General features: G+C 32.1%; 1 protein-coding gene across 1 annotated transcript in view; it reads left to right on the top strand.

Annotated features, from left to right (window-relative positions):
- Positions 1-4,643: 4,643 nt before the first annotated feature.
- The window catches only part of LOC148612237 (small subunit processome component 20 homolog), a 70,774-nt gene continuing 60,605 nt past the window's right edge, over positions 4,644-14,812 (top strand). The window contains exons 1-6 of the mRNA XM_088593494.1: positions 4,644-4,777; positions 7,512-7,592; positions 10,314-10,380; positions 10,917-10,978; positions 13,343-13,413; positions 14,260-14,448. Coding sequence (XP_088449620.1) covers positions 4,736-4,777; positions 7,512-7,592; positions 10,314-10,380; positions 10,917-10,978; positions 13,343-13,413; positions 14,260-14,448 — 512 coding nt within the window. The 5' untranslated portion in view covers positions 4,644-4,735. The remainder of the gene's footprint in view (positions 4,778-7,511; positions 7,593-10,313; positions 10,381-10,916; positions 10,979-13,342; positions 13,414-14,259; positions 14,449-14,812) is intronic.

The following is a 14,812-nucleotide window of genomic DNA, read 5'->3' as shown; positions in this document are numbered from 1 at the left end:
ACGTTATTTGTTTTGTTTATTCTATGAATGCCAAACCGCTATCGAAAATAAAATTCAGGGAAATCCACAATTAGAGATGAAGCAAAATTCATTGACACCCAAAGCAAAAACTAAACATAGAAAACCGAAAAATGAAAATAAGTAAGTAATCATGACTTCCTACCTAAATGTATAGTACTACTTGTATTAAAAATATTATTATACTGATTTATAATTTATTAATAAATAAATTTCGTTCGACTAGTATGATTAAATAATGCATAGCCCGCAGAGATTACATGCTGCTGGTGCTGTATGACGAAAAATTTTGAATAAAATACATATACATCTAAAATATAGTATATAATATATATATATATATATATATATATATATATATATATATATATATATATATATATATATATATATATATATACGAAACAATGACCAAAAAGTCACTGAATCATTAAAACAAAAGAAAATGTAAAAAGAGATTTCAGAGAATGATATTCAAAACATGGCCAAAACGTGAAATTGAAGAACGTTATGCACTGCGGGTATTTATTAACCCACTAAAGAGAGACTTCAATTAGGGTTTGCGTATCAAACATATACATAAAAAAAATACAAGAATATAGTCCATGATGGTGATATATAAGTGGTAGTGGAAAAATGAACAATATCAAAATAAAGGGTTGTAGGTTGAAAGCATGGAAACTGGACAACTTTATGTTCCCCGCAGAGTAAATTTATTATTCAAATCACTGTTTACCTAGAAATTGTTTATGCATAGATTCACCTTAGTAATGAGTTGTTTAAATTATTTTACCACTAAAGATACTAAAACTAAAATTTTTATCATATGGGTTTTAGCGAGCATGTTATAATCGTAATATAATCATCGAAAATGTAAAATGGCGGAAAACTAGCAAAAATTTTAAATACCGCCCAGTTGTTAAAAATTCATGTGCATTAATTTGTATTTGGAGAAACTACATTGAACAATTGATTTTATGTTTTTGAAAACAATGAAAGCACAGTTGGTGCGATGTTCAAAACTCCAACGTCAACGCTTTTGTCCAGATTTACTGTCAGTCTGAACTTTACTTTGGAGGAATATTTTAAGGCACAACCATTTTATTACAATGAGGGTTCTATGATTCAGCCAAAATATATTAGAATTTTTAGCAAATGAATACTCGTCCATGGAAAAAAATAATATAATTCAGTATTTCCCTCATCCTTTAAAAACCATGTGAATTTTTTAAACTCAGGCTGTTGTTGAAAATTCTAAATTATTACCTCACGCCCCTCGGGGAAAAATGGTCTGTGTCTAAACATCATCGTGCAACTTATTTAATCTAGAAGTATCTCTCCAATGTTACACGAGAGCTTATCTGTCACAGCTATGTTGTATTGAACGGAATGTTCTGGTAAAAGCGTTCTCGTGTAACTGCATGAGCAGATGCAACAAAAACCAATAACAAAGATAGCAATTAACGCGTCGATCAAAATTCAGAAGGCAGAGTTATGATGTTGCTTACTACATAAGCTCGTGTCTACTCTTTCAGTTTTCAACGACGCGTACGTATATGACATGAGGCAGATGTAACATGAAAGAGGACGATGTTGAATATATTGGCATTTTTATAAATAATTATGCCTTTTTCAGTTTTACATTTACTAGGATTTATTTCTCTTAATAATGTAACAATCATTTTTTTTTATTTTGAGCTAAAGACATATAAGCATTTTGTTTGTTTGTTTGTTTGTTTGTTTGTTTGTTTTTTTTGTTTTTTTTTTTGTTTTTTTTTTTTGTTAAAAATACGAAATAAGTGAAGATCCTTACTCCTGGTCAAATGTCAACAGTTTTTTAACTCGTATTGATTACCGATAAGTATCCTCTAATATATGCATGTAAAATGTATAGCTACATGCTACCTGATGTCTTTTAACTGCAATCCCTGCACAATATTGTAGTGTCTCATAACTGGTACTGCTCTTGAGGACTAATTGTAAAAGTGATCAGTGACGAAGGTAGTATTAGGCTCAGACCTCTTTTGAATTGAGTTTTATCTTGTGTTGTTGAGAATTTTGTTGTCTGAATTGCTAGAGGTTTGGGGTCCCATCAAACAAGTTCAATCCTGTCACATCTTTTGCGCTTTCCTTACTGGTTTGTTTCAACCGGATGTTTTTTTTTAATATCATTTCTTGCCCATTTTTGGCAAAATAGTGTTTGTAAGTATTTTGTTGACTTTTGTCTTTTACTCAAAAATATTATACATCGTTGTTACTTCAAAAAAGACCCTACACTTAGTAGATACAGATATGTAGTACTTGGAAGAGATTCTTCATACTTTGTAAAAACGATTCCAAATCATCTTCGTTATATACCGAAGATCAAAGTTTTCAAAATGCTGGAATCTTTTGTCGACAACATGTTTGTCCAGTGTGGTGGACGAGTTTTTCAACAAACGGTCGGCATCCCAATGGAAACAAATTGTGCTCCTCAACTCGCTGATCTATTCCTTCACTCTTAAGAGGCTGAATTAATAGCTGAGCTATTCCAAAGGAAGGAACATCGTTTAGCCAGAACCTGTGATCTCAGTTTCCGCTTTATAGATAACGTATTATCGTAAAGCAATCCTAGTTTCCGGGATTTTATACATCACATCTATCCCCAAAGAACTTGAGACAAAGGATACTACACTAAGTGTGTCTTGCATGACCTACACTAGGGGATCGATAGTGAAGAAAAACGCGGTAACTTTTCATTTGTGACAACATCAATTCAGCACCTGTGTATTAACTCACACGTTATGTCGGAGTTTGTTGTAGCTTTTTTGTACCTCGCTAGACTTCTTACAGATAGGCGTCTGACGTCATCACGAACTCATGGATCGTTACGGTGTACTCATCTGCACCATGATAACCGATTTGTTCAATGTTTCATAGCATTCCTTTCCTCTTTCTTCTACCCTTTCTTCGACTTTTTGTTTTTATGTTTCTAGAAAGGCTATACTACCAGTGCTCCTGGTCCATGCTCCAAGTTTTTAGTGGAACCCGAGTTGTTAATTTACTTTTGTTGCTTTGTACGTGCTATTTTGGTTATTTTATGTTCTTTGTTTGTGTGTCTATTTTCCATGTCTGGCCTTTGTCCCTTGATAACATTTTTTTAAATTTCCGATAGAATCTTGGTTCCCTTGATTACTCTTTCTTTTACTATGCAGTAGTATTCTTGTTTGTTTGTTTGTTTGTTATTTTTAGTTATGTATTTATTTCTTTGTCTTGATTTGTTTTCGATTTTTCTTGTTTATTATTTTATGTTGTGTCTTGTGGTAACCTTGGTGATAATTGTCCACTTAAAAAAAGCTTTTGTAGTCATTTTACAGAATCAAGAAAAGCTTTATCGTCGGTTTCTATGGGCTTTTTATGTAATCTTTAATGTAAAATGTGATAATTATGTAGTTAACGTTAGCCTCGTCATCTTCATAGAAATCTTAAGTCAAACACACTGAATCTCATAGACATTTAATAATTGTCGTCAGTTCTCTAACATACAGTGTAATCCCTTGTAGCAGACCGGTGTCGTGAGTGATTCAATGTTGCAGATTTTGTAAATTCTCTCATCACTTTGCAAGTAGATGTTCCTAGTATAGCAAAGAACGCTTTTAATTAAAATTGTTATCAGTTTGCATACATGTTGACATGTTGTTAGTTTTCAATTTAATTTTCGCCATTTTTTGTATGATGTTTGTTACTTCAATTCTGTTATGTATTTTTTTTTTTTTTGCTTTGCTTTATGCTCTCTACCTTCACCATGCATAGCATTTCTTGGTGTGTCTTCTACGTATATTTACCATGTAACAAATAATTTTTTCCTTATCATTCTCGGACATGATGTTGGGTGAATGACTTTACAATTTCTATTTTCAAAAACCACCAGTCTTGATTTTTAGGTTAACTCCATGATTTCATATAGATACTATTGAAAAAAATCCAAGTTTCTTGAACCGATAAAGTAGATTATTTTTATTCTCATATTATTTTAATATTTTTTTTAGCCTAATAATATTTCTTTTGATATGTTTTTCTTGCATATATTTATCTTCATCTTGCTTTCTGCAAACAAAACTCCTAAAATTCCCTAGTTATTATATTATTTTTGTTCATATTTGTTCCACCGATCATCTCAACTGTGAAAGAACTTATAGACAGGTTAAGAACACACTTTTCTTAATTTTAACTGGAGTTTAAATTTTAACAATATAACAAATACAATTTGCATTTTGAAATCTGACCAGAAAATGCTCATTTTGTATCTCAGTTATTAGGTTATTTTTTTTTGTTTTGTTTTTTGTTTTTGTTATTTTTGTTTTGTTTTTTTGTTTTTGTTTTGTTTTTGTTTTGTTTTTAATTGTTTTTTTTTTATGTTTTATGTTTTATGTTTTTTTGATTTTGTCTTATTAAAAACCTTGTTGTATGATGTCTTTCGTTTTCGTTTTGCTTTTTCCCCTTTTCAAAGAGGGCGTTGGTTTTTCTTTCTTTCTTTTTCTTTGTTATTATTTTAACATTTGCTTTAATCGTTATTGCAATGACAGGTGGTCACATTCAGCACGAAGAATTTCCGGAATTCAAGTGTGACCATTTCCAGTATCCGATTCATAAATTATAATAAACCATTATGGCTGCCTCCATGTTAAAAAACATGTTTACACAATTTTGATTTTAATTGTCAGTAGGTACTTCCAGAATGGGAAAGTCGTCTCATCACAGAGCAGAAAACAAATTTAGGGTAATGTTACTTCAGCTTCAAGCCAAAAGAACGATTGGTGTCTTGCAATGATGAAGCATATAATGACATTTTATCCTGCATTCACATTTACTGTACATGTACATGTTTATGCATACGTGCAGTCCTCCTACGATGTGTAAGACGTTAGAATTATGTCCTGCAATACTCTAATTTTCTATTACATCTTTCTTAGACTTAGTTTTAACTTTGCACTGAACAGATTGTAAACAACGGAAATTGAATGCACTTTTTAAACTTAATTTGGTCTTGAACTTGTTTTTTTTTTAAATATGCAAATTCACACTTGTCAATTGACTCTGAATGTCCCCAGTTTTCTGTTCAAAATAACCTTTGGACATCTGAGAAACAATGGAATTTCACATTGTGCCTTCTTTAATTTTTAAGTTGGAGGAGAATTCTGTAAGAAATCAAGGGGAAAATATTTCCCAACAGTGTCAACAAAAGAAAATACATCTATTATTGCATACCTATTTCTAACCAGTTACATGTACAGTGCTTAACACAAGTAGTAGCAGCTTGAAACTTACCACTTAAAAATCAAAGAAAAACCTGTCCATTAAAAAATAGTGCCGAGATATAAGAGATTTGAGTATGGCAGGAATTCTAACCCCTTAAAGGGCCTTTACATTGTAGGAGTAACATGCATAGTTGTTTTGTTTTGTTTTCTATTATTGTCAAATTCAATTTCTTAATCATGAATATACCAAGTGTTCATAAGCACCAAGGTGATGGAAATGAACACTTTTATGGATCAGTGTTAAAGAGTAATCAAGGGAACCAAGGTTATTACGGTAATCAAAAGAATATAATCAAGGGACAAAGACCAGACAGGGAAACAGACATACACAACAAAGAAAATAAACTAACTAAAATCATACATACAAAGTAACAAAAGCAAAGGAGCAACTCGGACGCCTCTAAAAACTGGGAGTATGGACCAGGTGCACCGGTAGGATAAGTATCCTCTGCTTTTCTAGAAACACCCACCAAGTTGCTCATAAAAAGTCAAGTCTGGAGTAGACCAAAGTGGAAAGAAAAACTATGACACATTGAACAAATCAGTTTTCATGGCGCAAATGGATACACCGTAGCGATCCACGAGTTCATGATGTCGACCATAAAACTTCTGTAGTGATGACTTCAATCTCGTAGCAACATAACCCTGTTCCAGAAGCCTATTTGTTAGAATTCTAGCAAGTACAAAAAGTCTGTATAGTTTAGGCAAGCGCTGGCATAACTAAGCTGTGATATGAACACTCCATATGCAGGTGCTGAGGGGGTGTTACCACAAATAAAAGGAAAGTTGACAATTCTGAATGAAAAGTCATCACGTTTGTAAAGTTTGGTAGATAGTTTTCCTTTACCGTCGAGATGAAAACTAATGAAAGAATGAAAATAGTCCTTGTTTTAAGAAAAGTACACATGCAATGTACATGAATGTACAGGTCTATCTGCAATTCTTGCCAGCATCAATACATGAGAATCTATTATTTCCATCAATCAAGAGGTACATGTAGCTGTTGTGATTGAAATGGAATAGACCCTGCTGGCTTAAACAGCTTCTTTAACTTTCTTCAAAATCCTTTAAAAGTACCTGTGGTGCATTTTAAATACAATTTATTTCATATTACATGGTGTTTAAAATAAAAGCACTGTAATGCACAGTGTTATACCTGTCTGAGAAAAACATTTAGGGAATGACCATTTGATTCTGAGGGAGTGTTGGAAATAAATATTTTGGCCCTGAAAAAGTTGAAAATAAATATTCTTGTTTACATCTCAAAAGAAAGTTGAAAATAAATAAACTTCCAAACCTCAGACCAGATACTTCTTACACTGAAATAGAATTAATTAATCTTAACCCGATATGGTCGTAAAATAAATTTCTGACCTGCAAAATTAAAAAAAAAATAGATATTCTGACACCCTAAGAATCAAATGGTTATTCCTTAGCTTTTTTCAGTCACTTACATGTATCACGCCCCATATTATCTATGATAAACTAGATCTATAGACCATGTCAGGGTTTAAGAGCGAAACCAACGGCAGACATAGGCACACCTTTGGTTGGTTGATTATCAGCAGGCTGCCCTTTTCAGAATTTCTTGATCAGAAACTGCCATTGGTATGGCCATGGAAGCCAAAAAAGGTCTAGAAATGGAGTGGAAACCTATTTTTTACTATATTTTATTGATTGTTACTGTCTACTACATGTAATTAAATATCCATATATATATTTTTGGGGGTTCCCCCTGAAGCAAAAATTTTCTGTTACCATATTCTTTTGTGTATTCCGTGCACTTTTGTTCAACTTTTTCTTTGTTCCAGGAGAGGGTTGTGTGGTACACACCAAAACAATTTCTAGATTTTATTCTGGAGACATTTCAGGAATCAGAACCGAAGTTATCAACAAAATAAAACATCAGGCCAATTTGTAACATTTTTATTTGAAAATAGTTGTTTTATCTGTCAATGCCATTACATCATAACTCATCAGAAACATTTCTGCTCAACAGACTAAAGATCAGTGTCCCAAGATTCCAACTTTCAGTCACCCAAAGCAAATGAAACTTTGGTGAGGGAAACTCCAAAAGATATTTATTCTGTTCCATTTTCCCCTTGGTAGAAAACATGAATCTATGAACAGATTTGTTAATTGATATTGATTTCCATTTTGGGAAATTCCCCTTATAAAGGTTTGCTATTTTTACAGTTTCAGACTTTTTCTGAAAGAATAGCCAAGGTTGATATTGATGTTATCCATAAGATTGTTCATCATGATGATACTCCTGAGGTTTGTATTTTACATGGACTGTTTATTTACTTGTTTCTTGAAGATAGGGGGCCAATTAAATGGTTTTTTTTATTGTTGGTGTTATAAGCTAATTGTTGAAGATTAAATATGTGTTCTACAGCTTTTGTTTTTAGGCAAATGCACTATGTCAAATACAATAAGGAAATGCTTATTTGTATGTACTACTTGTAGTTTTGCTTAAAACATTGTGAAAATCATGTATTATTATGATGGTTAAATTTCACAAAAATATCTGCGGATTATAAATTACATGTGTATGTGGTATTATCAACTAATCGTGTGGTTATTACAAAATGTTCATGTAATTATCTCCTCACTTTAAAAAAAACATAATTGTTTTCATATACTATAGAAGTACATGTATATTGATGTATTTGTGGTTAAACACATGTTAGTTGATTAAAACACTTATTCAATTTTCCTGATACTTCATGGTTGAGAAAAGAAATGTCAGACCTTTTTATGCCGTATCTAAGAACTTATTCTGAGATGAAAGAATGGAAATAGATTATACTTTTTGAAACTACATGTAATCATAAGACTTCCACCACCCCTCTGCTCAATGGTAAAAATTTAAGATCTGCTTCAGAAATGTAAAACAAATCTTGATTACTGTCTCTTCAGTAGAAGTTGCATATTTTGAGGGAAAGTCTGGATTGTGCTCCCTACTATAAATGTAGCTGAAATTTCTTTTCACTTTCCTAATTGTTGGTAATTTTTCAAAATTTTTAGAACACTGTACAGGGCCCATAATGAACTTGTAAATCACTAAGAGCAAGCATTCACATCATGTAAAGAATAATAATATATACTTTCAACAACTTTTCCAAACCACAAATATTTAAGTTTATAGTAGTTCTAAAGCATGATAAGTGAAGTTAGTTTAATGGTCTAGCAACTCATCTGCATTCCCTATTTAAAGATGTATTTCAATCACAGGTTTTGAATTTGTAATGTTTTTTCCAAATGCTGATATTATTTATTCAAACATCAGACCTACAGACAAAAATAAACATGTACAATGTTTCTAACGATAACTAGTTTTAATTAGAATATTGTAAATTCAGGGTTTACTGGGATCAATTAGTATTTTGAAACAATGTGACAGGGTCATAAACACATTAATTAAGAACTGTTCTGTCTAAAAATCATGGAGGGGGTAATTATTACATATTTGATATTTAGCAAGTAGCTGCATGTAAATGTACTGAATGGACTTATTAAATAATCCCTGGTATGTTCCTTTCCTGGATATGCTGTTTATTTTAATATAATATAATATGGATTTGTTATGGTGTAAATCTTAGTACAAAGTTTGGCAGAAAAATTCTCCTTATTCTAATTAAATAATAATAATTGATCCCACTAAACCCTGAATTTACAATTTTCTAATTAAAACTAGTAGTGGTTACCATCTAAAATTTACCTGTAAATTTATCTAAACCCTCCTTCCACTGGTACTCTGTTTAAAACATTGTCCATTAGGCCTTCTGAAGGGTTTCCAGTCAAAATATTTTAGTGGAAAAGGTATGCATGAATCAGTTGTGATGTACTTTTGCATGCTTCTTAGGTAGAACAATACTTAAAATTTGCAGTATGGCATTTTCATCATTTATGGTGCGTTAGTTTCTGAATTTGCAGTAATTGAAATGGCATTATGCCCTGAAACAAATACATCATTATTTCTGAATTTACAGTTATTATCATCTTACACAATAATTCATGTACTGGCTTAACAACATGCTTGTTCAGTGAAACCCATCCAAACCAGAGCCTTTTAGATTGAAGAATTTGTTCACTTTAGACAGGTGTCTAGTTAACACAAGGTCAATATACATTTAAACTGATACAATAAGTTTAGACAGGTTTTCATTTTAATCATGGTTTATACAGGTTTCACATTAGTAGGAGTAATTTGGAAAGCAGTTAGTGTTTCTTGTGGCTTTTGAAAAGGGTAGGGTAATTTGGGTAAAAATGAGCACGTTAGCATGTTCAAGGCAAATTTGAAGGAGGATATAATTTGAGGAATATCAACAGAAAAGAATTGGGTCCTTAACTTCTTCTCATATGCTTTTCAGTGAAACCCATCCAAACCAGAGCCTTTTAGATTGAAGAATTTGTTCACTTTAGACAGGTGTCTAGTTAACACAAGGTCAATATACATTTAAACTGATACAATAAGTTTAGACAGGTTTTCATTTTAATCATGGTTTATACAGGTTTCACATTAGTAGGAGTAATTTGGAAAGCAGTGTTTCTTGTGGCTTTTGAAAAGGGTAGGGTAATTTGGGTAAAAATGAGCACGCTAGCATGTTCAAGGCAAATTTGAAGGAGGATATAATTTGAGGAATATCAACAGAAAAGAATTGGGTCCTTAACTTCTTCTCATATGCTGCTCACAGTTGGATATTGGATTCCTTAATGTATAGGAATGTCTTCTTTAGTTCTCTGATGGTTACTTATTAAACTCATCAAAAAGGACAAGACACACATGCCTTCCAACAAGTATCTTTAGGGAATACAGCATTATTTAGATTTATTCACAAAAGGTAACTGAATAGGCTTGGTTGGAAAAAGTATAGGAGGGGCTGGAGTCACAATGAAGTGAATCTACAATGTATGTTATTCTGAACTTGTTTGAAAAGTAAACAAGGGGCTTGAGTTAAAACAAAAATGCATCTATGTTGATCTAAATTGCAGGAAGACTTGACGTTCTTTGGAGAAGCAATTGAAAAATGGACTGAACTGAATTGTACACAGCACTATGGTAATATTAATATGTACAACTTAGATGCCTATAGTTTCATCAAATCAGATGAAATGAAAGTATTCTTTACAGGAATAGAAACCATATTGTGGTGTCAAATTTCCCACTTAGTGGAACTTGAAACCTTAGGATGTTTTACTTAGAAAACAAAAAAAAAATAATTGATAGTTTTTAAGAAATGGTATCTCTATTTTATCCTGATTTATTATAAAATGAAGTAAATGCAGAAAGTCTCTGTTTACATGCACCAACAAAATATAGTATTTCGAAACTAGAAGGGCTGACCGATGACATTTCTGCCATAGACTGATAGATTAGAGATGTCGGACTAATGTTTCATCAGCCATACATTTTTTCCAAATCATTTTTGGAATTATCTCCACTGAACAACATTGAAAAAAAATTGTAATAATGCTTATTTGTGTTTTGTAGGCCTCAGTTGGCCTTCTTAATTGAAATGAAATGTAAAGATTTAGGTTTTAATTTGAATTGATGATAAAGTACATGGACAATGAATATACTCTTTCTTTTGATAGCTAATTTTAGGAAGGAGATATCGTCTCAAGTCCAGACTTTTACACAGCTGGTACATCACAAGGTAAGACAAAAGGAATTACTTTCATGTCACAGACACTAGTGTTTCACTGAATACCTTATGTGGTTTTCATGGTAGTCACTATTCTGACATAAAACACAAAATCTTGCAGTGTAATTAATTTGTAACTATGTCATTCAGAATGTTTTAAAAAGGAACTAGAAGCTTTCATGTTTATTTTGACAAAACACACAGAAAACTGCTGTAGTAGTCTAAATACTGAGAAAAAACATCAAAAGCTGTTTATGTACTAATATATCACTCTAGATTACAACAGAAACTCGACATGTCTTCATTGCATAAAGTTCTCTTGTTTTCTTTTTTCAAGTTCAAAGTTCAAAAGTTCTATTTCAAGTCAATACATTTAAAACATTGCAACACAAGCTCTGATGAAGGTGTGATATCACTATTTGTACCACTAGAGTTTAAGAGTAAAGACTGTTTTACCATTTTTTCCTCTGTATAAATTGGAAATTATTTAAGTAGCAGTCGTTATAAAAATCAGACAGGTGATTCATGTTGTCAAAAACCCACCAAATTCAATTTTATTTCTTCTTCAGAAACTGCTTCTGACCACATAACAAGTCATAGTTTTTCATTTGGTTGTTGCGTTTTTGAGGTATAAACTATATAGATTGTACATGAAATTTGCACTTTGCAAGAGTTATCTTTCTTTATTTTGTTTGATTTGGTTGGTTTTTATGGGAAATGAATGTTTGATTTTCTAAAAGTGCAGATCTGAATACAGAAATAATTATCGTTATGGGAAAAAAATGCATATGAAGACTGAAAAAGCATTGTTTGTTTGGTGGGTTTTTATACTCCATGAATCACTTGAGTCATTGTCTGAATTTTATGTGGACTTGTACTTAATTTATCATATCAGCATGCATCCATAAAAGCAAAAAATCAATAGTGGACACAAATTATGTCACATGATTGACATGAAAAAAGTGTTTAGGTGTCTGTATGTTGAAACATATAATAAACAGAATATGATATGAATATTTCAATTGCACCCAGGGGTCGCGCTGGGCTTCGCCAATGTCGCAATTTGCGATTTTTTATTTTATCTGGCAACAAAAATAGCCAGTTGGCAATTTTCTTGGTGCCTAGGTTTTGTATATTAAAATTGACAGGAAGTCTATCAGCTGGTCAGAGTTAATTGACCATGACCAATTTATGACTGAAGGCAATTAAAGGTAGTTAAACCAGGCAACCGTGACTTACAATATCCTCATGGAAGGTGTCAATCAAATGTAAACATATTATTGAGCCAATCAAAACTCTTATCATCTGGTCAAAGGTAAACACAATAAAGGCCATGTGCACGTGGCTACATACAGGCTTCACAGCCCTGTTTAATCATGTAATACATTCGGAAACAGACTTACCTAATAACAGAATAAATTAAATCCAATTAACAATGATTATCCCATCAGGAAGTATCTCAAAACACTTCGAAATCAATGAATTGATATAAGAAAATGGATGACATTTGTTTACACTTTTGCATGTGACTTTTTTGGCGGGAAAATCGGTAAAGAAATGCTATTCAGATATCAAGATAATTAAACAGGGACACAGTTAATGGCCCATGGTACAAAATGTAGTTTGCTAGAAATTTTATCACTTGAAAAAAAAGTTAGTTAAAAATATTTAAAAAAATCAAATTATATTGTAAGATAAATTGGACCATTAAGGACAAAGGTAAACAAAAATGTTTTAAAATCAGGGACTAAATGAGAATAGTAATATAAAGTCCTTGATAGAATTTAAATACCTGTTTCTGAAGTAGTACTTTATTATTTTATGCATATGAAAGTGACAGACTAGAGCTAAAAACCTGCTTTGTACATGCATCAAGAGTGACTCTTGGGTACATGTATGTCATGAATGGAGAGGTTTTTTTGATAATTCATCAGTGGACTTAATATTGTTATAATATTTTTTAAAAAAGTGGGGGTTTTTTTTGGCACCCTTTGGCTCTAATTTCTGAAAATTGGCGACAAAAAATAGCAGCTGGTGATTTTTCTGGCGACAGAATTTTGGGAGCCAGAGCAGCCCCTGAGCACCCTTCTCGACCAATATTATCTCTCAAGCAAGCTCTGAGGTTAATTTGTAATGTCAAATGATATAACAAAAAAACATATGATTTTCTATGTATAGAATGCATGCAGGTGAACAATGGTGAGATTGCTGTATTAGGTAAATTTTTTCCATCTTTTTCGAAACTGTCAAAAAATTGTAATTCATGCATTTGTTGAGAATATCAGTAAAAATATATCTCATGAGATGGATGTTTGATATGTATGTTTCTAATTTTTATGTATAATTGCTTAAATGATACAATTATCCACTTTTCAGGAAGATATAGTACAGGCCTTAACCAAACATCTGCAGATACCAGACAGCTTAGCATTTGATGCCTTGTTGGAGTAAGTAATATTCTGCTTCCAAATAGGGTATTTGTATGGTTTGTTTATGGTATCTGTACCTTTATACACTATAGACATTTCAACAGTTTCTTTATGCTGCCTCTAGAGGGAGCTCATGCATCAAGTACCCCACAATAATGAAAGTGAAGGGTCTTTTTACCCCTTAGATCAAGATTCCGAATTGCTAATTGAAATTTAACTTGCTAATCTGATAGGGTGTTCTAGAATTCTTTTTTCCTGTAATTTGGGAGAAATGGAAATCTAGTTAGGAAAATTAAATCTACTTAACAAATTTCTGGTGGAAAATATTTAAATTGTGGTATCTTTTTTATTTAAAGCCTTAGCTGTTTAAAGGCTGAATTCTGCTGCAATCTTTTCCTATGAAATAAGAATTTTAGATAATCATATTGTGTTACCTCCAGATTGTCACTCATTTTGTTTGTTTTTTTTTTATAAAGATGATTTTGATTGTACAAATCCTGAATGTACAATTACTATTCTTTATTTTAATGTATAATTCCTTCCTGTTTTGCCAATATCTGTTCACTTCAGATCCTGTATCTCACCTCTGTTCACAAGTTCCACTTATTATACCCCAACTCGAGGAGTTTGTGGTTAAGTGGAATCACCTGGCTCGTCCATCATTTTGTCTGTCCAGTTGGACGACCAAATTTTCGTCGCATTTATATCGGCTCCCAATGGATTTATTGATATTGAAACATATACATGGGGTATATTTTGTAAGCAATTTCGGTTGTTCTACAATATCAACTCCTTGTACGAGTGGAGGTATGCATAGCTCAATAAAATGTGCAACCTCATGATATTCTTACCCTTATGTTTTAGCCTTACCGTACAGCTATCCAGAGATTTACAGAAGGATTTTGTGGTGTACTTTCCCAAGTTTTTCCAGCTCCTGGTTGGCTTACTGAATACCCAGGATGTTGATCTTATGGAACATGTGTTTACAGCTCTGGCTTACCTGTTTAAATATCTGTGGAGATACCTGGTTAAGGACATCCATCAAGTATACAGGTAGGTCAAAGGTCAATGATGGCATGTCATAGGTCAGTTATATCTATTACCCTTGGAAGTAATAACATAAATTTGAAACAAATTATTTGAGAAAAAACGTAATTATGTCCTATGTTTTAACTGCATGTTTTTAAAAATAGTGAAATGGGATCAGATTATTTTTTAAAATTTTTAGTAAATGATACTTTTTTTTTAAGTATTCATCATAATTTTGACAAAAACCAATTATGATATTACTTACTTTTTATAGACTATGTAATGAAATTGTACTACAAGGTTCTATTTCACAAAAGAAAGGTATTGATTGATTTAAGGAACTAGAGGCTAAAAAGGGATAAGAAAGAAGCATTATCTTATACTATGT

The sequence above is a fragment of the Perna viridis genome, chromosome 7 (genome assembly GCF_037379345.1).
Source record: "Perna viridis isolate PV_CMFRI_1.1 ecotype Kerala chromosome 7, ASM3737934v1, whole genome shotgun sequence".
NCBI classification, from domain to species: domain Eukaryota; kingdom Metazoa; phylum Mollusca; class Bivalvia; order Mytilida; family Mytilidae; genus Perna; species Perna viridis.
This window is presented reverse-complemented; position numbering and strand designations above follow the sequence as displayed.